This window comes from Canis lupus, chromosome 3, assembly GCF_011100685.1.
Source record: "Canis lupus familiaris isolate Mischka breed German Shepherd chromosome 3, alternate assembly UU_Cfam_GSD_1.0, whole genome shotgun sequence".
Lineage (NCBI taxonomy): Eukaryota > Metazoa > Chordata > Mammalia > Carnivora > Canidae > Canis > Canis lupus.
This window is the reverse complement of record NC_049224.1, coordinates 71,731,821-71,754,824: the sequence shown is the minus strand read 5'-3', so window position 1 is coordinate 71,754,824 and position 23,004 is coordinate 71,731,821. Positions and strand designations below refer to the sequence as shown.

Below are 23,004 nucleotides of genomic sequence, written 5' to 3'. Positions count from 1 at the left end.
TGGCATTCAGGGCCTCTGCTGCTCTAGTCTGGGCTCCCTCCGCTGACCCTGCCCTGGCTACATTGAGCTCCCGCAAGCCCCCAAATACTCGACTTTTCTGTCCTACAGCCTTCCCTGTGTCTAGAAACTTCTATTGCCTGCTCCCCTCAGCTACTTAATACACCCCTGCTACTCTCTCTCCATTGAGTGGGAATGCTGCTTCCTTTAAGACTTTCCTGATCTCATGCCAGCTCGTCCCCTCCTTGTGCCCCTGTGGTGGTATGCCCCGCCTCTGGAGGCCCTAATTCTCACTGTGCAGGGCCTGGCTGGTGTTTGCTCCTTGTCTGAGTCAACCCTAGGCTTTGGCCACATCCAGGAGCTCTGGGTAAGCTAGTGGCTCACTGGATAAGATACCTGGGAAGATATTTACTCCACTCTCCATGGCAAATGGAAACTTCTAGCAGGAGGGACAGCCTCACAATGGCAGTGCCAGGAGGGAGGCATAGAAATTGGGAAAGTAGGAGCAGTGTCTGGCCCCGCGAAAGCACACATCAGATAGAAAACCATTGCAAGTCATCAGGGAGCCCCGCCCCCAACAACCCACTGTTACCTCTGATGTGCTCTGGGCGTCAAAGTGTGAGTTATGGTGATGTTAATCATCTCCGGAAGATGTTTTACTCATTTTGTATTTACTTCTCCAAACAGGATCTCCTCAGCTCTGGGAGGTAGCCAGGCAGGGATCCGCAGCCTTATACCCAACCCCACAGTCCAGAGGAGGCACATGACCAGCCTGGGATCTCACACTTGCCAGTTTCCAGAGCAAATCACTTGGGACCCAGGTCCCTGAAGCAAAGGGCCATGGCAAGGACAAACCCTGGCCTGGGGAGGTGTTTGGGGAGGAGGTTTCTGTTCAGGGCGTGGGTGAAAGGAAATTTAAAAGGACTGTGGTTTGCAAGACAAGAAAGGCCTATCCGCAGCTGCGTCTGCTTTTTAGGGAGTGTGCCCTGAGTACCTGCCATGCCCCAGGCACTGTGCGGGCACCGGGTCTGGAAAGACGACCCTGCTCGGTGAAAATTTAGAGGGGAGACAGACACAGGTGCAGACGGTGAAGACGGGGTCTGTAGACTGTGACAGCCGGGGACAGCACAGAGGCTGTGGCCTGGCCTAGAGGGAGGCTTGTGCAGGGAGGTGGGAAGGCACACAATTAAAAATGTCAGTGTCAGGCTGTCACACCCCAGCAGAGATGGAGCTCGAGGCGACACCAGCCTCAGGAATGCTGGACCCTCCTCTCCTCGAGCCTCTCTGCGCTGGCAGTGCGTGTAGAGCGACCCCTGGTGACGGTTACAAGAATCGTTTCCTCGTTCCACAGTCCTTGGCGGCGCCCACCTTGCTCACTGCCCACATTCACGTTTGTGCAAAAGTGCCGATTGCACATTTGGTGCCCTGGCAGCAGCAAGCGAGGGCTTTCAAACACAGGTCGGGAATACAAATAATAATAATAATTATAATTATTATTAATAATAATAATAAAGCGTAGCAAAGCCACGAACACATGAGTAATGTAAAAGGAAATAGGAATGGTGAGTGGTCTTGCACAAAGGTATCAAGTCTGTTGGTTACATAATAAGACAAATACACGAGGCTTGAGATTCCATTCTATTCTGAAGAGTTGTCAGATATTACAAGCACCTCAGCACTGTGGATAGTTGGTGAAAATTGGAAACAACCTTAATGTTCAATAAGAAGGAGCTGCCTTGGTAAGTGAAGGCTTTCCTCATGTCAGAGGTTATTAGGCGGCTGTGAAACGTAAACCGTTATAGAAGAATTTGTCGGGGGATAATCCTTTGATACCATCAGAGGAGAAATGCACAGAGCAAAAATGGACATTCTGTAGAAACAGACTTTTGGAAGGATTTAAATGTCTCTGTGTAGAAGAAAGCCCAGAAGGATATATTCTAACACATGGATCATGTTTGTGTCTGGTCTGTTTTCTTCTTTTTTTCTCTTTCTTTTCTTCCTTCCTTCCTTCCTTCCTTCCTTCCTTCCTTTCTTTCTTTCTTTCTTTCTTTCTTTCTTTCTTTCTTTCTTTCTTTCTTTCTTTCTTTCTTCTTTTTTTGCTTATTTTTTTAAAATAGTTGCACATGAAAGCTAAAGTCCCGTCCAATTGGGGTTCCCTGCTCCCGTGAGTACTGAGGAGCAGGAAGGATTGACCAGACTGAGCAGAGAGGGGCGGGGAGGGGGAGAGAAAGTCAATCGGGTTCAAGACCTGAGCTCTGGTTCTGTGCTCTCATCCCGTGTGCTGTGTGGTCTTGGACAAGTCACTCTCCCACTCTGAGCAGTGATTTTGTCACTTGTGGAATGAAGCTGTGGCGGGGGGTGATGGTGGTGGTTAGGGGACAGCATCGTCTTCTAGGAGGCCCCCTCCTCGCCCTCAAGTCACCTCCCGGAGGCAGGGGTGTGTGAGTTTGATCCACGGCGGCGTCCTCAGCCCCAGAGCAGGGCCTGGCACTCAGCTGATGCCCAGGAAGTATTGTGGGGCCGCCCTGAAGTCAGCTCGGGTGTGGGAAGGAAATCCAAGCAGAATGGAACATGCAGCAGCGCTGGCGCTCGGCAGTGGCCTCCAGGCTCTGCTTGGCCGGTTCCTTTCTCCTCCTTTCTGCCGCTCTCCTGCTGGCTCCCCCTGGAGTTCCTGTCTGTCTGTCTGTCTGTGTGTGTCTCTCTCTCTGTCTCTCTGTCTCTGTCTCTGTCTCTCTGTCTCTCTCTCTCTCTCTCTCTCGCCTCTTTCCAGCCGTGACCTTCAGCCCCCGCCCACAGCACCCCGTCCTGCTCATGCGGGAGGCAGGTGGAGAAAGGCAAGAGGCGGCTGGGTGGCTGGGCGGCCCGGCACCCACGGTGCGATGCTGGTGCCCAGGCGCCCCTGGCTTCCGTTGCTTTGCGGCGAGGTCCTGCTTCGTGACTGTTAAAAGCCTCTGGGTGGTTCTAAGGTGCAGCCAGGGGTGGGAATCCTAGTCTGTGAGGATGCTGGACGTGCCATGGACCAGCCCACAGACAGCGGGAGGTCCCAAACTCGGAGCGTGAGGGGGAGATGCTTGAGGAGGGAATGGACTTAACGTGGGGGCGGCCAGGGAAGGCCTTGCTGAGGCTGAGCCCAGAGGGGAGCAGGTCGGCTGGGCAGAGGAGCAGAAGGAGAGGCCGGCAGCAGGCTCTGGGGGTGTGGGGCTCTGACACAGGGCAGGAGCCGGGTCCCCTTAAGGAGCAGAATGAGGGTGGGGGCGGCGCCGCTGGGCAGGGGTTTTCTCTTTCTGCGCAGTGGGAAGCACGGAAAGTTGGAGACAAGACAACAGTCTGTTCCTGTTTCTGTTTCAGGGGGATTGCTCTCATGCTGGGGAAGGGGTGAAAGGGAGGGGGGAGAGAGAGGTGCAGGCCAACCACATCCTTCCTAGGAAGACGTGCCAGCCAGGCAGAAGGAAGAGCATATGCGGAGGTGCAGAGGCAGGCGAGAACCAGGTTCAGGACGGGCAGGGAGGCTGCTGCCGTGAGCAGAAACAAGAGTGAGGAGCATCGGGGGCACCCCTGACAGCTGGTGGATGGTCCTACCGCACCTGACCGCAGCCCTGAACCCATCCTTACAAGGGAGGCCCTGTAGGTGGGAGAGTGCGTGCCGGAGGAGGGGGGCTCCCTGGCACTGTGAGCAGGATGTGGGGGGGGCGAAGAGGGGGGCCCAGCTGGGAGTCCATGCAGGGCTCTGCTGAGAGCAGGTGAGGACCTGGGGGGCAGTGACAAAGGGACCGGTGTTATCTGTTCACTCGTACTTCCCCTTCACCTAGAATAGCATCTGACACAGTCGGAGCCTAATAAGTGCTTGCTGAATAGGTGCTGAGCACCCATCTTTCTGCAGGTTCTGCCTATATGTATCTATCAAACATTTATTAAGCACCTACGGTGTGGCAGACTCAGGTGGGGGTGCAGACCAGGTGAAGCCAAGTTGACGGCTCAAAGGACTCGTGGTCTAGTGGGGGAGGCAGCGGGGAAGCAAATAGCATCCATTCAAACCTGGCTAGAAGTAGCGGGGGGACAGTGGAAAGCTGGAGGGAACTTGTCCCCCCCCTTGTGGACAGGGCGGGCGGTGGGGGGTCAGAGCTGGGCTCTCTCTAAATACTGCCCTGCAGGGTGGGTGCTGGCTTGGGAAGCTCCTCCCTGCACACTTGGCTTGCCTTTTGGGAGAGGCCGAGGGGTGAGGGTGCTGCCCAGGGACACCCAGCTGCAGCATCTGGGACTTGTTGACAGTTGAAGGACGGGTCCGCCCAGAGCCCCTGGGCAAGTGCCTGCTCCTGCTGTGTGGGACGCAGAGGGACCTTTTGCACGGGAAGGAGAGGGGCCTGGGAGACTTTGGTGCTGCTCGGGGAGTGGGGGGGCAAGCTCGGGGAGTGGACAGACAAGCTCCTCTGCTGCACCTGGCTGTCTGCTAGCAGGAGGGGGTTTGGTCCGCCGGACCCAGAGCACAAGGCCAGGGGGGTGGGCCACGTGCCCTCTGCTCTCCTCAGCAGGGGCAGGGACATGGCTTCCCACTGGAGTCCCTGGGATGGCCTTGGAGGGACCTCTCCCACTGTGGGGACACTCATGGCTCTCCTCCTGTGTCTTCCTCAAGGTCACTCTGAGCCGAATCCAGGATGAACCACTGTCCCTGCCCAGGGAGGACGCACCGGATGCTCCCAAAAGGCAAGAGCCGCAGGCCACCCTCGGCTCCACCAGTGCCCCTGGACCGAGAGGCTCAGCAGGTATGTGGGGTGCCTGTAGGGTCGCCCACTGATGGGCCAGCTCCCCTAGGATGTGCCAGTGTGTCCGGGGGTGGGGGGTCTACAGACAGGAAGCTGAAGCTCAGAGAGGTAGTGTCGCTTGCTTGATGTCACACAGCCAGAAGAGGTGGGATTAGAGTCTGCGATGTCCAGGACAACATCCTTGACTTGGGCTCAACCAGACATTTAGGCTCATTCCTTCAGCCTTCAGGAGGGGGCCGGCTAGGCGACGCTGGTGCCAGCACCGGGCAGCAGGGGTCTCAGGAGGAGGAGTCTTTGCAGAAGACCATGGAATGACTATCCTATCGCCAGCCGACCACTCGACAGCTCAGATGTGAGATAGGTGCAAGGTCTGGGAGCTGCTGGGCTAAGGAGCCCCTTGTCCCTAACTTGTCCCTAATGGGGACCAATGTCTCTGATCACAGTCTCAGACTGGGCTTCTAAATGCCCTGCTGCAAAGCCACTGCACTTGGGGAGCCTCAAAGCCACCATGTCCCACTGTGGTTATTTGCAGTCTTCCCAGGCCAGATGGGGTTACAGATGAGGGGGTTATTTATACCCAGGGGTGCCACTGACCTGCACAGCTGCCGTCCCTTTCTATCCTATTTCTGGGGAGCAGAGCTGGCAAATCAATGGTCAAATTTGTCCTCAGAGAAGAAGGAGGGGCCTGTCTGGTAGTGAAGCCGAGGCCCGGCTCCTTTATCTGCACGCCAGCCTTGTGGGGTTGGGAGCAGGGGATTATGACCCTGTGTGACCATGAGGGTGCCCGGGTTGATGGAAGTATGATGGGTTTTGTCACCTGCATGAGCTTCATGGTCAACCAACGTGGCTTCCAGGCCCAATCTGCTGCTTGTCAGCAGACAGTCATTCCCATCTCCAAGCCTTGGTTTCCTTCCCTGGCAAGTGGTGGTGATCATCAGGCCACCTCTGGCTCAAAGGACTTGAGTCAGTGAGCAGCGCCAGGTCATCCCAAGAGCAGGTGGCTTAGTCGCTAGTGGCAGTTGTGACAAAACTGCTAGGAGGGTCTCTTTAACTGCTGGGGTCCTCTTGCCTTCCAGGCCAGCCCTCTGAGGGGTGCTGCTCCTGGGGATGCGTTGGAGCAGGACAAGGCCCTCTGGTTGTGGTGCCAGGCCTGGAGACCAGAGACGGGTCCCTGGAAGACGTCACAGGATCTGACCGTGGACGGGTGAGGCCAGAGGCTTTCTGCACGCCCAGGGTGCCGGCCAGGTCTGATCAGCCCTACTGCGTGTGGAAGGTGGGAGAAGGGGCTGCAGAAGTGTTTGGAAGGACATTCTGGAAATAACTGAGAGAGAGACTTGGGAAGACTGAATGTAACACCCTGAGACCTAGATGGGGAGTGAGTGGGCAGGTGGGGAGCCCACAACCGCGTGTCCAGGCCCAGCTGTCCCATCACATATCTGTGCACACACAGATATGCAGAGGATATGAGAGGAGGGTGGGGGCACAGTAAAAGGGATACAATCAGTGCAGTGACATGGCCAGGGGGCTTCTTGAGGAACTAATATCTGAGCGGAGATGTGAATGGATGGGGAGTGAGTCATGAAGGGATCTGGAGAAGGATATTCTGGGTAGAGGGAAGAGCAGGTACAAAGGCCCTGGGGTGGTATCAGGCTCGGCATGTTGGGGAGGCCTATATGGCTGGGTGGGGGAGCATCAGGAGATGAGGTCAGAGAGGTGTGGGGCTAAGTGGAGGAAGGGGCTGCTTCATATCTTCTCTTCTGTTCCCGTCCTTAGCCGACTCCGGCGGAACCCAGCATGGATGAACAGGCTCTCCTCCTCATCTGCGGCTGCCCCTCCGGACAGTACAGGGACAGCTCACTCCTTCCCGTGGAGCTGGCCTGGATTTCAGAGCAGAGGCTAGCAGCCGCCCAGGCCCAGGGATCCTTTCTCCTGGTGCAGACGTCCACACTCCCTCCCTGGGGGCCAGCTGGGGACCCCCCTTCCCTGCTGCTGCCACTGCTGCTCCAAGAGACTTCGCCACAAGAATCCCAAATGGAGCAGGTGCTGGATGCCAGGTCGTCGCCTGCTCCCAGAGCCTCAGGACAACCAGGTCGAGATCGTCACTGGGAAAAGAGCCACAAAGCCTCGCTCTGCCAGGAGTCCCCACAGACTGCAAGTCAGCGATTTCCCAGGAGAGGGCCCAGAGATCTAAAAGACCCTTGGAAGGAGGGAGGAGGACCGGAGTGGAGAACCGAGGAGCAGGGGGTGAGGAAGGCTGCGGGCAGGAAGGAGGAAGACCTCGGTGGCAAGAGTAAGCTAAGTCAGGAAAGCGGAGAAAACCCGAGCTTGTGGGCTGGCGTTGGAGCCCCAGAGGGCGTGCTGATCGAGAACGGGGCTTTAGAAACCCAGGCCTCTGCCTCCTGCCCCGGGCCCGGGCCACAGTCCCCACTGCCTCTTCTGCAGGAGGAGGCCTCAATGTCAACCAAGGGACCCACAGCCCTGAGTGGGAGGGGGATGGAGGGAGGGCTTTCATCAGAGGAGGAGGAGAAGGAGAAAGAGCACCCCACAGCCAGGGCCCTCGGTGCCCAGAGGCTGTCTCCAGCAGGTGCTCAGCTCCTTGCAGGGCCGGCCAAGGAAGAAACTCTTGCGTGGTCTGGAAATGCTCTGCATCTGCAAGAGGAAAGCGCTGGAGATGAAGGGCAAGAAGAGAAGGAGGAGGAGTCATGGCCTCTAGAAGGGTCCAGTCTGGGCCACAGCGACATCCCGGAGGAGCCTGGTCCCATGGAATGTGCAGGCTGCGATACACTCTTCCCAGCAGCAGAGGGAGGTCTGACACTGTCCCCCAGAGTGGCCTTTTCACCCAAGGGGACCGAGCCCATCAGTAGCCCATGGGTGCTGAGCAAAGGATCTGGCGGTTCTGAGCTCAGAATAGATGAATTTGAAAAGGAGATGGAAGCTTGTTTCCAGCAACTCTCCATCCTGGAGCTTGGGGGCGGGGGACGGTGGCAGCAAGCCTCCAGGCTGGCGGGGGAGAGCAGGAGCGTGGCTCTGAAATGGCACAGCTGCCAGGGGAACGCTTACTCCCGGCAGGGTTTGGGCAACCAGGGCTTGGAGATGTGTTTGGCCAGGGAAGTCAAACCCGGGGAGACTAGAGCAGGGGGTAGACCAGGAGAGATGGAGGCCGTGGGAGCCAGCGCGGGCCTTCCAGGGATGGTGACCGATTTGGATCACGTGAGTCCGGGCCCAGAGTGGCCCTCGGAGCTGGGCCGGAACCAGGCACCGAGAGCCTTTGAGAGACAGAGGAGGAGGTTTCATCAGCTCATTTCTGGACTGAAGAAAGAGAGAAGCCAATTTTTACATGACAACGCTGAGCTTCGGGCTGACCGAGAGAGATGCCATAGAAAACTGTGCGTCCTCGAAAAAGAGAGGGACAGGAATGTGACAAGGATAGCCACGCTCGAACGGGAAAACAGCATGCTGTTAGAGGACATCACTGACTTTAAGGGGGAGCTGGACCAAAGTTGGCAGGTCATCTCTGACCTGGAAGACTGCAATGTGAAAAGTTACGGCAAGATTTCTGACCTCGAAGAGGAGAACGAGAAGCTGAAAGGGCACCTGGCCCAGCTCCAGAAAGCCGCACTGGAGAGCGTCAGAAAATCCAAAGGTGTGATGGAGCACATCACCCTGGAAAACCGGGAGCTCAAGGCACTGATCTCGGAGCTCGGGGTCAGCCACGAAGAGCTGATGAAGGGCGTGGTGCTGGGGATAGAAGACTCGGTCCGGGCCTTCAGGGGGGAACATGCCCACCTTCTGCGCAGGGTCTGCGTCCTGGAGACGGAGGTCGCGTTGGGGGCGAGCACAGCCGTGGGTCGCTCGGTAGGAGCAGAGGAGGGTCTGCAGGGGGAAGGCAAGATGCCCGGGGACAAGGGGAACGCTGTGGACAGGGGGGTGCAGGTGACTCCACTTTCCGGGCAACTGACTCCAAGAGCCCACGGGCCGCCCTTGGTGGCGAAATCAGGTGTGGCCGGCCGGTGGATGGGGCCTGCCTTAGGCACGGAGAATTCCAGATACGATGCCAACTCTGCAGCTCCGTCCTTGGCCTGGGGAAGCGCCGAAGTGTCCTGTGCCCCGCACGGAAGCATCAGTGGAGCAGGAGCAAAGGAAGCACATTTGGGAGAGGAGGAGAAGAGACCACGGTGCCCTACAGACCCAGGGCGAGCTCCGAGGGCCCTGAGCCATGGCCCCCAGGTAGGCTCATCACACAGAGCGGCTTCCTCGGCATCTCGCTAGCTTTCTAGAGTGCTGACCACCCGCTTTCCTCCTTCCTCCGGCAGCCCTTGGAGGACGTCCGTCATCATCCCCACTAAGTAAGAGGCAGTCATGTGGCAGGAGGGAGGGGGCTGGCACGGCCACCTGGGCCGTCCCTTCCTGCCCACAACCTGAGATGCAAACCTGCCCCTCCTCTTAGCCTGTTCCCATGGGTATCAGGTGGGACTGCGGTCCACGTGGTGTTGATGCTGCAAGATCAGAGCTCGTGTTTTCATATCCAGGGGTTTGTCAAGCAGTCCAGGTCCTAACTCTGTGCATTGCATCTCTCTCTCCCTCTCTCTCTCTCTCTCTCTCACACACTCTCTCTCTCTCCGCCCCCTTTGAAAGATATTACTGACATATAACATTGTATAAGCCTAAGGTGTACCACGTGTTGACTTGGCACATTTATGTATTTCAATATGATGACACCGTAGGTTGGCCAACACCTCAATTAAACTCCACATTGGGTCCCGAAAGGGACAATGGAAAGAGCAAGGACCTTAGGATGTAATTGGAGGTCGAAGCCAGCTCTGCACTTAGCACATCTGTGATTTGGCCAAGACACGGGGTTTCCTGCATCACTGTCACACGTGCGGAGGGTACCCGATGTTCAGGAATCCCAGGATGAAATGTTCGTGATATTCTCACGGGGTCTTGCATGTCTGAAAGACATTTAGTGTCGAGTCCTTTGTATCCACTCATGTTCATTCTTTCCCTCTCCCGGTAGCAATTTTATCAATCGCTTCAGAGGATCTCTTTGGGTTTTGTCCATTTTCCTCATTGTATGTCTGTATTTTATTTCCCTGGATTCTGTTTATACCTTCATTGTTCGCTTTCTTTCACTCACTTTTTGGTTGGCTGTCCTTTTTTCTTGCTTCTCGTGTTGGAAGCTTAAATCATTGATGTTCAGCTGTTCTTCTTTTGTGATCTGTGCGCTCCCATCTACGCATTTCTCTCTGAGCACGGTTTCAACTACGTCCCGCACATTTTGATGTGTTGTGCTTTTATGTCCGTTCACTTCAAAGGACTTTCCAGCTTCCATTTGTGTGTCTCTCCTTGCCCATGGGTTATGTGGAAGTGTGTTGCTGAATTTCCAAGCACCTGCCAAATTTTGTAGTTCTAGTTTTGTTTCTGATTTGTAGTTTTATTTCACTGTTGTCAGAAAACGTATACTATGCTATTTTAGTTTTTTTAAATGTGAGATTTGTTCTATTGACCAGGTTATGGTCTATTTGGGTAAATATCCTGCAGGTCCTTGTAAAGAATAAATAGTTGGCCGTTGTTGAGTATAAGGATTGGGCCAAGCTGGTTAATTGTGCCGATCAGATCTTCTGTATCTTTACCAACAGGCCATCTATTCACGTTGTTCTTTACCCAGATATGTTTACAATCTCTGAGTGTGCATTTGTGTATTTCTTCTTTTGGTTATGTTACTTTTGATTCATGTATCTGGAAGTTATTTATGAGACACATGCAGACTTACAATTATGTTTTACTGACTTGACTCTTTGATCGTGATGAAATGTCCCTCATTACCTCTCACACTTCTTGCCCAAATTGCACTTTGTCTGATATTGAAGTGATCACACCAGTTTTGTTCCCTTTGTGTTTTCATGGAATCCAACTTCTTTTATACCATCTACCCTTTTGCGTTCAACTTATGGGCATCTTTATATTGAAAGTGTGTTTCTTTGAAACAGCATGTGGTTGGTTTACTTGGCTGAATTTTACAACCTCTGCTTTGCAGTTGAGGTGTTTGGTTCATGTACATTTTGTACACGTGATGATAGAATTAAGTGTTTGTCTCCCTTCGTACTATATGTTTTCTTTGTTCTGTTCTATTTCTCCTTTCTTGCCTTTGTTTTTGGTATAAATAAATATTTTCTATTATTCCTTTTTCTGCTCCATTAGCTCATTCTGCTATACATTTTAGTATCATTCCCTCAGTGCTTACCCTAGAGATTTCAAAATGTACCTATTAATTATTTAAATGTACCTTAAATTAGTGCTTTTACCATGTAATATGGAAATTCCAAATACATTAATAATTATCAATAAATAATGCAAAAATTTTAATAGTTTATCCTCACTCTTTCTTCTTTTCCTCATCTTTGTCATACATATTACATCTATATATGATAAACTTCATAAGGCATTGTTACTATTGTTATTCCAAACAGGCAATGATCTTCTGCATTTATCCAGATCTCCTCTTGCTCCTGAGCTGTGCATTCTTGCTCCCACCCCTGGGGATCTGTTTTCCTTCTGCCTAAAGAGCTTTGCCATTTCTCATAGTAAGGATCTGCTGGTGATGAATTCTCTCATATTTCTTTTTATGAAAACAAACTTCAACTTCTATTTTTAAGAGATTTTTTCCCCCTGGCTAGATTCAGAATTTTAGGTAGGCAGGTATTTCCCCCTCTTTTGGCACTTTGCAGATCTCATTGCGTTTACCTTCTGGCTCCCATAGTTTCTGTTCAAAATTGGTTGTTTTTATCATGATTGTTTTGTTTGGTTTTGTTTTCATGAAATAAGTATGTTATTTTATCTCTGACTGCTTTTAAGATTCCCTTCTTATCTTTGGTTTTTGGCAATTTGACTGTGATGTGCCTGGTGTGATTTTATTTGTATTGATCCTGCTTGGATTTTTCTGAGCTTCTTAAAATTGTGTATTCAAGTCTTGTATCATATTTGGAGAATTTTTTGTCATTATTTATTCAGATATTTTGTTCTGTCCTATTTTTCTCTTGTTTCCTAGAATCTAGACTTTTTGATTATATCCCACATCTTTTGAAACTTTTTTCTCCTTTTTTTCATCTTTGTGCATTAGTTTGAATTGTCTATCAACCTGTTGTTTAGTTCGCTAATTCTGTTCTGTTGTCTTATCTGCTGATAATTCCATCCAATGAGTTCTGAATTTCATTTGTTATCTTTTGTGGCTCTAGAATATCCATTTTATCCTTTCTAAGAGATTCGGATTCTTTATTGAAATACTCTGTCTTTTCACTCACTTTGTTGATCTTTCCTATATTTTTAAAAATATATAATCAGAGTTGTTTTGAAGGTCTTGTCTGCTAATGCCAATATCTGTATTATCCCTGGGTCTGTTTTTATTGGCTGTTTTATTTCTTGGTTAAGTCCCATTTTCCAGCTTCTTCACATGTCCAGTAATTAAAAAAAAAATTCTATGTTGGACATCATATAGATATATTGCAGAGACTCCTGGTTATTATCTCCACCAGAGAATGCTGAGTGCCTTTTGTTCTGGCAGGTAGTGGAATAATCAGCAGATGGTATCATTCCTGTGCAGGGATATGTTAGTTTTGGCCTAGTCCTAGAGTTTGATTTTCCTCCTAAAGTATGGACCTTGCTTCCAGGGCATGGTCTTTCCATGACAGCGGCTGACTCCCCTGAGCATTCACTGAGGACACCCAATTTGGGCTCAGCCAGAAATCTGCCATCTTGGCAGCAGTGGGTGACCTCTGAAGTCTCTTCAGCAATAGGTAGGCCAGCTTCTCTTCGCTTAGGAATCCGAGTCCTGCACTGTGCTGCCCAGCTTAGGACTCAGCCAAGGAGCCAAGGGGGCATTTCTAGGGCAGTACCTGGCTCTCTCCTTTCTGTTATTTTGTTCCACAGACCCAGATATCAGAGCACCTCTGAATTCCAGCCTTTGAGTCCCCCATCTAGCAGGAACACCACTCGCAGTTTGGGTTCCACTTCTGACCCATGGTTTGGGAAAATGCTCCAGAGAGAAATCGAGGAAGAATGTGGAGCTCAACTTGATGTGCATTCCTTTCCTCAAGGACTATGGCCCTGCCTTGGCTGCCATTCAGTGTTTGCAAAGAATTGTGCATTTCTCCATATTTTATTATTGTCCAATCTCAGCTAGTCAGACCTAGTAGAAACTGGACTTTGAGGAGAGGAATACTGAGCTGAGCATTTCAAGGTGGGAAGGGGGTGGTGGATGAAGAGCTTTTCAGGCAGAGAGGGAAGCACATGGCCAGGTCCTGAGCCTGGTTTGTTGGAAAAATAGAAAGTAGCCAGTGTGTTGGGATCACATGGGCAAGGGTAGGGTATGTTGTGAGATGAGGTAGGGCTCAGATGGCCTGTAGGTCCCAGTTATGACCCCATCTAAATGCAGCAAGGGGGCTTTTAAATAGGAGAACAACATGGTTCAATTTCTTTTGTAAAAAGATCACTGTCTCCTGTGAGGAAAAGGGCTGGAGGAGGGTGCAGAGGAACAGTCAAAACAACTTTACAGTCAAGGGATAATGCCAAGGGATGAAGCCAGAGTGGAGGAATTTGGAACTAAAAGAAGGGAGGATTCCAGATAAAAACCAGGGTTCAAAGAAATGAGGTTTGTTGATGACAGGAGGCAGAAACAAGAAAGCTTCCCCTTTCCATCATCCCAAGTCACAAACTTGATCATGTTGCTATTTTACTTAAAATCCTTCTGTCTCTTCCTCTTGTACATAATGTGAAATCCATCCCAATTCCGTCTGGTGAATTCTAATCCAGGCCCAGGGAGCCTTAGCTATTGCTGTTTACGTCCCACCCTCCTCCACCCATCGGCATCCTTGTCTGCTCCCCCTCAACCCCAGTGTTCTCCTGGGAACTGCAGCTCATCCTTGGGGCCTCCTTTTACAGGGCAGCTCCTCCCAGGCTTGCTGGATGGGCTCAGTGCAGAGATGTGACGCATTTCCATAGCTTGTCATTGATCATGGTGGGAACATTTACACCATGGGAATCAGCAAATGGTACAGATTCTGGTGCTCATCCACCAGCCCAGAGAGCAGTTGTGATACATTTGCCACCCACCACCCCCATGGCCATGGATGCCTGGTTTAGTGCCTTCCAGCTTCCCCTCACCATGCTGTGCCGAGCTACTTATTTCTCTGTCAATGTTCCCCACCAGATAGAATTCCCTGAGGTCCATATGCACCATGTCTCTCAGCCCAGGTGGAGCGTGTGGCCAGAGCCTGTGCCAATCATGCGTGTTTGGGAGCAAGTGGATTATGGGGCCGTTCACAAGACCATTGGGTGGTCCCATGGGGCAGGCAGGGCTGGCCCTCATCCCATATGTTCATTCTCTTTAGAAATGTACTAGGGGTACTCTCTTAGGATCTTTGGGGCAAACTCTTCATCTAAGTCACTGGGGAGGGGATGCAGTGAAGACACCAAACTTCCCAGCAAGGCCAACTTGTTTTGCAAGTCTTAGAGCTGGATTTCATGAAACCATCCGGAGCACCCATCTGTTCTTGACAGCGCCCGGCCTGTGTATCTCAGGCCCACGCTCTGTGAATTTCTATTAATTAGAAGAAAGCCACATTCTGCTCTCGGATTTCTTTACTAACGAGGAGGAGGCCTCTTCAGCCGCGAAGCACGTTGATTCTGTCCTCACACCATCCTCTCTCTCCTCTCCCAGCAGAATGGCTCAGGCCCCACCTCCCGGCTCACACCTAGGCCAAGAGCACAAGCAGAGATGACTTTCACAGGCCTCAAATTCCCAAGCAGCTGCTTTAAATGAAGGATGGTTTGCCATAGCAGAGGAAGGGAATCTGAGAAGCCTCTGAGCTTCTGGGCTCCGAAAACCAGAGCCCAGAGCCTGAGGCTTAGCAGTACTGCTCCTTTGTAGGCCACCTTAGCATATGAATTGGTTGTTTAATGATTCTCAGGCCCTGGCTGCAGAAACTCCCCCTCTGCTAATCCCAGGGAAGAACTCAGAGGTCTGTCCCCGAGTCATCTGTGGAAGGGTGTTTATGACAGCTCCAATTACAGCAGCGAAGTTTTAGAATGACCTGAGCATTCAGCATGCCACAGAATGCTCCATGTATGCTAACAACGGTGTTTTCAACATTATTTTGCAATATGGAAAAGTGTTCCTGACATGGTATTGAGGGATAAAAACTGGATACCAAAGATATAAATTATATGTTAAATGTTATATAGAGAAAATACATGTGTGTACGTATGTGTATATATGCACGCCTGTGTGCAAGTGTGTATAGAAGTTATTAAAAAATAGAACTTTAGAATACAGAACCACTGGGGGCAGTAACATCACTCCTTTTAACCACCCCTCCCAAAGTGCCAAATCACTTCTCCTTCCCATCTTTCCACCTCCCAGAAATTCCCCATGACATCCATATGAAACCCACTCATGTCTGACCCAAAAAGAGTGAGTGACTATTTTTAACTGATTTAAGAAAAATGCTCAGGGGAAAATGCAATATCTTCTGTTTTATATAAACAGATCATGCTTTAATGTAATAAGCATCTCATAATTGGATTTGAACCTTAAGTTCCATTCATTATACTTTTTTTAGCAGAGTGGTGACCGAAATCTATTGAAACAGATTCTAGAATGCCATGCCATTTTGCATATTTTTGAAAATATGTGCCAAAGATATATATATCTGAATATATATATATATATCTGAAAATCACATTCTAGACTGTTATTCTACGATTCCCCAGACCCTCCCCAACACCAACACACTCAAAAAAGCCAACATGGGCCACATGCTCACACGTGCCCATACATAAGGGCATAGCAAAGAGACTGGAAAAAATATACGGATAATAACAACAATTATTCTGGCTACTAGGATTTGGGGTGACTTATTTCTGTAACTTTATTTTCTAGAATTTTTGACTTGAGAAAAAAATGTAAGGTGAAAAAAATTAAGAAGGAAAATGGGTCCTCTGGTTTGCTAAGGCAAATTACTTGCAAAATAAGGTAACCTAAGCGTTTCATTTCGATCGGTGATTTCCACAGCTGCAGGACCTGGAGGTGGACACCCCCAGGGAGGACCTGAGGCTGCAAGTCCAGCAGCTCCGGCACCAGGGGCAGACCCTGCAATGTCAGCTCAGAGACCTGACGTCAGCCTACCGGGAAGCCACCTGCCTCCGGGACCAGCTCAAGAGCGAGGTAGGCTGGAGCCACACTTCCTTTCCCGCCTAATGAAATGTTCCCACACTCCAGGGAGTTGTGAGAATGGAAAAAAGAATCAGGCAAGCTCTCACCATTCCCTGCGATTTGGTAGTATTTATTAGATTTCCAAAGTAAAGAGCAGTATGGGGAAAGAAGGGAGGCTTGTAATCCCTCCCCTCAGCTAAATTCTCTTCCATCTGAAGGTAAGGAATACATGTGGATTTTCTAGAAAGTCTAACTAGTTTTCAAATGTTACATAAATAAAAGTCCTTCCTCTGTAGGAGTGAAGTGAGTGTGATTTTATCAAAGGGCAGAAAGATCCTTGTAGATTTGAGAAAGTGTCCATTACCTTATCTGTGATGATGTAGACGTGAACTTTCGTGGGTGATAAAATTGCACAGAACATAGTGAACACAGTAAGAGTAGAACTAGAGATATCTGAATAAGGTTGGTAGATTGTACCAATAAAATTGATATTATAGAGTTGTAATATACTATAGTTTTGCAAAATGTTCCCCTTGGGGGAAACAGGGCAAAGGATACAAGGGATTTCTTTGTGTCATTTCTTACAACTACATGTAGATCTAGAATTATCTCATTTTTTAAATGCAAAAAAAAAGAAGAAGAATCCCTTCTCCCTTTGACCCCAACCCCTTCTGAGCTCCAGCATTTTTTTCAAGCCTATCTACTCACATTCAGTGTATCTGTGGATGTGTATGCATATTTGAAGTTATACCATACAAAAATATTCTGCATCTTGATTTTCTTATTTAAAAAGATTTTTTTTTTATGATTTTATTTATTCAGGACACCTGGGTGGCTCAGTGGTTGAGCATCTGCCTTTGACTCAGGTCGTGATCCGGGGGTCCTGGGATCAAGTTCCTCACTGGGCTCCCTGCAGGGAGCCTGCCTGTGTCTCTGCCGGTGTCTCTGCCTCTCTCTGTGTCTCTCATGAACATAAAAAAACCAAAGATTTTATTTATTCATTTAAGAGAGAGAGAAAGAGCTAAAGAGAACATAAGTGGAGAGAGGGAGAAAGAGGTTCTCTGCAAGCAGGGAACCGCATGCGGGGCTCAATCCCAAGACCCCGGGATCATAACCTGAGCCAAAGGCAGACACTTCACCAACTGAGCCACTGAAGGACCCTGTTGATTTTCTCATTTAACAGAAAATCTTGATGTTTCCATATCAACACATACAAACTGACCTCATTTTAAAAAAATCTTCCTATTATTTTTTCATAAGGCCAAAACATAACTTACTTAATCAATTCTTTGTGAAAATCCAAATTGTTTCTGTTTCTTTCTCTCTCTCTTTTTTTAAGATTTTATTTACTTATTTATTCATGAGAGAGAGAGGCAGAGACCTAGGCAGAGGGAGAAGCAGGCTCCATGCAGGGAGCCCGGTGTGGGACTCGATCCAGGATCCTGGGATCACACCCTAAGCCAAAAGCAGATGTTCGATAGCTAAGCCACCCAGGCATCCCTTTTATTTATTTATTTATTTATTTATTTATTTATTTATTTATTTATTTATTTATTTTTAAAGATTATTGCTTCTGTTTCTTTGCTTTATAAACAAAGCTTAGTGAACATTTCTATGTCTCTGTATTGGGATATGTTTCTGCTACATAGTCAAAGGGTAAAATTCTAGAAAATAATTACTGGGTCAAAGGATATGTGTGTAATTAACTTTGATACATAACGGCAAATAACCCTCCAGAGTGGCTGCATCATTTATGCTTCCTCCGGGAATAAATGAGTGTACATGTTTGCCTGTGCTTGTTACCCTGAATGTTATCACATTTTACATGTTTTTGACAAGCTGATGGATGAAAACTACACCACCAACATTGTGATGTAATCTCTGGCTCCCTTCCCGTGCATTCTTTGCATAATCAGATGCACTATACTTAAGAGTTTCATGTCTGTGTTGCTTTCTAGACTTTGTGCCCAATATTTTTTTGCCTATGTGGTAGTCTTTTAAGTGGATATGATTTTCATTCACCTGTTGTTGGATCTGGGGTCATTTCCATTAATTTATATATTATTTTTTATGGGATTACTGATCCAGAGTGGAGGTAGTGTTGATTCTGAATACATATTGCAGAGTGCCTTCCCAGTGCTGGCACCCCCTTCCAAAGCCCAGGCAGTGAACAGGGAATGTTCCTCACCATGCCCTCAGCCAGCAAGGGGCTGTTAGGACTTTTTTCTCCTGTCTGTCACTGATTTGTGAAAAATATAACTCCAGTTGCACGTTAGGGCTTTTTATCATACCCAATATCTTCTGAAATCTGCTTTTCGTTATTTTCAATGTTTTTTCTTTCTTTCTGTTCTTCAGTTTGGATATTTCTTTCTAATCCATCTTCCAGTTAATACTCTCCAGGGGAGTCAGATTTACTTATAAACTCATTGTTTTTGTTCTTGATTTCAGGTAATGTATTTTGCAGTCCTAGAATTTCCACTTGGCTCTTTTTTAAAGAGATTTTATTTACTTATTAGAGAGAGAGAGAGCAAGAGAGAGAGAGAAAGAACACACACACAAGTAGGGGCAGGGACAAAGGGAGAGGGAGAAGCAGGCTCCCCACTGAGCAGAGAGCCCCATGCAGGGCCTTATCCCAGGACCCCCAGATCACGACATGAGCCAAAGGTAGATCCTTCACTGACTGAGCCATGAGCCACCCACGCATCCCTCCATTTGGTTCTTTTTTCATTTTCATTTTATTTTACTTTTTTTTTTTTTTAGATTGAGAGCAAGTGAGAACATAAGTGGGGGTGGAGTGAAGCAGAGGGAGAGAGAGAGAATCTCAAGCAGACTCCTTGCTGACATGGAGCCCAATGTGCGGCTCAGTCTCACGACCCTGAGATCATGACCTGAGCCAAAATCAAGAGTCAGACACTTAACCAACTGAGCCAGCTAGGCAATTCCCACAGCTTGCCATTTGGTTCTTTTTTTATAGGTTTCCATTCTCTGATGAAATTCTTGTAATATAATAAGGGAGCATATCAACCATAGTTACATGAAGGCCAGTCTCCGATAGCTCCGTTCTCCATTCCCACCGGCTTGGACAGAGGCCCCAACCTCTCCATGAGCTTGCCAACATCCACTACCGACTAGAGATAACCATCTCAGTGAACATGAAGTTGGGAGATCTGTGGGGTTTGGTTTGCTTTTCCCTGGTGGCTGATGGTATTGAGCATCTTTTCATGTGCTTACTGGCCATTTATCTATCTTCCTTTGGAGAAATGACCATTCATTTCTTTGTCCATTTGCAACTGGGTGGTTTATTTCTTTGTTTTCAAGAGGGAAGAGTCTATATGCATTCTAGATACGAATCCCATATTAGGTATGTGGCTGCCAAATATTTTCTCCCATCTGTTGTCTTTTCACGTTCTCCTCATTCACTTTTTCGTTGCAAATGCCCCGGCACTCAGGGCGCAGCAACACATTCGTGCTGTTTCCTAAACCGAAGCAGAGAGAAGTTTGAATCCAAGCCTGCAAATATTATTGAGTGCCTTTTGAATAGAAGACAGTCTGCTTGGAGCTAGCATTTTACACTTTGAATACATTCAGAAAGGTATGCCAAAATAGCTGTATAGGAACGTGCGTCGAAGCCTTGTTCAGAAAGCAAAGAAACAATATACATTTTCGTAAAGAATCGGTGAAACATTATATTTCAGCCTCCTGCTGAAATATACAAGATTTTAAAAGGACGTGATCAGTTTATATGTATTGGCATAGAAACAACACCACGATTGTAAATTTAATGACAAAACCAAGATGTAAAAACATTCAAATAGTGCAGTTTCGTCGGTGTGTAAACATGTGTAGGCTTTCGATTGTGAAGATGTAGGGTGAAACCTGTGTTAGAGATCAGAAGAGATGGGGAGGAGGAAGGAGGATTTTTGTTGGTGTAGCTTTCTTGTACTGATAACAGAGGAAATGAGAGTGAAGAAGTATTCCTAGAACGGCCGTCCTATTCTAGGGTCAGCAATTCAGGCAGGACTGGGCTGGGGAGCCGTGCTCCACAAAGCATCAACGGGGATGACCCGCTGGTGTGGAGCTGCATGTGGGGCTCGGCTGGAAGGTCCAGGGTGGCTTTACTCACATGCACATGCCTGGTGCCTCTGCCAGATAGCAACAAGGGTTCACATTCGAGGAGCGTTAACTGGACCTTCAGAGCACTTTATAGGAAAACAATTCACAGAGTCCTCACTATAATCCTCTGCTAACTGGGTGGACACTAATATTACCGCCACTTTGCAGATGAGAAGACTGAGGCAGAAAGAGAAGTGATTTGCACAAGGGCAAGTTCTAGTGAGTGGCTGAGCCAGGGTTAGGAGCCAGGGTGTCTGGCTTGGATTCCCCAGAGGTTTCACACAGCACTTAAAAAAACTCCGCAGGGGGGTCCTTCCTGAGGCAAGAGGCAAGAGAGCGGGCCCCACAGCTGCAGTCCAGCAGCTCATTCTTTGTGCTCAGAGCATCCTTCCTCCCCTGGTGTTGCTCAGCCAGGGATGGGGAAGGCCCCTGTTCCCCCCTGAGCACCCCCTGTGGGAAAAGGGCCCTGGAGCCAACCCCTCTGAGCCCACTCGCCTGGGGAGGTGCTGGCTGTGACCAGGGCTGTGACCGGGGGCCCAGCTTTGTCAGACACGTTGATTCTCTTTCAGCTGCATGAACTTCGGAAAAAGCAACAGGAGGCAAATTTCGCTGTGGCTCCTTTGAAGGTAAGGTCCGTGAGATCAATGTGAAATGTCTCTTTCGAACAACTAGAGCTCGCGTTTTCCGTATTCTACACGTAGTCCATCTTTATTATTTAAAAAAAAAAAAAAAAAAAAAAAACTTGGGAAGAAGAGCAATTGCATCCCAAATTCCCATTTGAATCTAGCGTTTTCACGTATTTTCTTCCAGAGTATTTCGTGTGTGTCTGAGATCCCACCACCCCTACATGTCCATGTCCTGCTTTTCCTCCCCGAGAATAGCCCAGAAGTGCCCTTGCTCTGTCAGGTCGGCTGCCCGTCCTGCCCCCTCCTTCCATCTATTGCATCTTGTATATGAACACCCTGATGGGGACGCCTGGGTGGCTCAGCGGTTGAGCATCTGCCTTCGGTTCAGGGCGTGAGCCTGGGGTCCTGGGATCAAGTCCCGCTTCCAGCTCCCTGCGGGGAGCCTGCTTCTCCCTCTGCCTGTGTCTCTGCCTCTCTCTGGGTCTCTCATAAATAAATAGATAAAATCTTTTAAAAAAAAAAACAAAAAAAACAAAGCAAAAAAAAAACAAAAAACAAAAAACCAAAAACCCGGGATGCACATTTTTTATTAGAAAGCTTTCCCCCACATAGCCAGAGATCTCTTTAGGCCAGACTCCCAGAAGTGGCATTACAGGCCCAAATATCCTTTGCCATTCAGACGTGTACTTTCTTTGAGACGACACATTTCACCTCAGACATGGCACCTGGATTTGGGAAGTGGACCTAGAGGGCCTGCCCTTCCTGTCCAGTCCCTCCCTGGGCAAGGTGTAGAGGGGGCCATGGGCCCCACTAACTCACTGACCTTACCCGCTCTGGGGCCTTGGTTTCCATTTGTTTTGTTTTTTGTTGTTGTTGTTTTTAAATTTTATTTATTTATTTGAGAGAGAGAGTGAGAGAGAGCACAAGCCGGGTGAGGGGTGAGGGGCTCCCCGCTGAGCAGGGAGCCCAATGCCAATTCTGGGCTCAATCCTGGGACTCTGGGATCATGACCTGAGGCGAAGGCAGGTGCTTAATGACTGGGCCATTCAGTACCCCGAGGGGCCTCAGTTTCCTTAGATGTTAAGTTAGAAGCATGAGCCCTGCAATCCCTAGAGCCCCTCTCCCGCCCAGAGTTCCCATGTCTGTCCGAGGCTCAGGTCTACGGCTGACTTGAAGCGTCAGTCATTCCCATCACAGCTTGTTCCGACACTGCATGGACATCGGCGGTGGAAACATAAACTGTAACGTCCTATGAAAACGTGAAGCTTCCAAGCTCCGCACTCTTGTTTTTGTCAATTCCTTGTACCTTTACTTAAAGGAGGACAGGACCATAATCTCCTGTAAACTACAAAGGCTGCCATATGCCAGATCCTCCACACAAATTTTGTTCTAAGGTCCACAAGCAACATGTCAGGAAGGGGGAGCATGAGCCCCACTTGACAGATGGGGAAACTGAGGCTCACGGAGGAAGTGACCTACCCATGGTCACACAGAGCCACTCGGTAGCAGAGCCATGACTTGAACCCAGCTCTGTCTGATGCCAAAGCCCCCCCTCAGCCACGCTGTCCCTCCAGGAGGTCAGGTACGTGGGGAGCTGCACATACAATGTTCAACTGATGCTGGCTGAATGCATGAGGCCCTGATGTTTTGGGGTGGTGTGATCCAGGGGACCTGGAGAGCCCCACCTAAGTGCGCTGAGAGCCCAGCCTCCGAGTCAGACCGCCCTCCTGCCCTGCCTGCCTGCCAGGACTGGGCACCCAAGCACCACTGCCTAGGGGATGCTCCCCCGCCTCTGGGTTGGGCTGGGCAGGAAGCCCTGGCAGGAGGGATCCTCACCCCCTCCTCTGGTGGAGCAGAAGGGCACACCAGGAGGGAAGGGGACTCGCCCGGGGCCACCCTTGAATGATGAGAGTCCGTCACCCCCTCCCGACATGCACAGACGTGGGAGGTCATTTCATGGTGGGAGGGTTGCTCACTCATACCATTCATGTAACAGATCCCTCCCCAGGGTCATGCTGTGCCCAGTGGTGGCACAGTGATGGTGCAGGGGTCCAGGGCAGTGTCAGCTTTGACCTGAGGAGTTCTCAGGCTGTACGGGAGACAGACCCACAAATATGAAAATGATCCATCAGGATAGAAGGAAACTGGGAGCCGGGCACAGAGGGACACCAACGCCTTTTATCCTGGTGCCCTTAACAACGTCCACTGTGCAGATGAGCAAGTGGAGGTGTAGAGGGGAGCTTGGTCACAGAGCTGGTCAGTGGTGGAGTCCACACTCTTGACCTCTGATCCTGGGCCC

The 23,004-nt window shown here is 49.5% G+C and overlaps 1 protein-coding gene across 3 annotated transcripts in view; it reads left to right on the top strand.

Annotated features, from left to right (window-relative positions):
- The window catches only part of C3H4orf50 (chromosome 3 C4orf50 homolog), a 55,708-nt gene that overhangs the window by 15,940 nt on the left and 16,764 nt on the right, over nt 1-23,004 (top strand). For all 3 annotated transcript variants that reach the window (XR_005357264.1, XM_038533410.1, XM_038533409.1), the window contains exons 4-8: nt 4,628-4,757; nt 5,834-5,961; nt 6,531-8,984; nt 15,826-15,978; nt 20,649-20,705. Coding sequence is in view for 2 of the 3 variants with exons in the window: in XM_038533410.1 (XP_038389338.1) it covers nt 4,628-4,757; nt 5,834-5,961; nt 6,531-8,984; nt 15,826-15,978; nt 20,649-20,705 (2,922 nt within the window). In the remaining variant the exon portion in view is untranslated. The remainder of the gene's footprint in view (nt 1-4,627; nt 4,758-5,833; nt 5,962-6,530; nt 8,985-15,825; nt 15,979-20,648; nt 20,706-23,004) is intronic.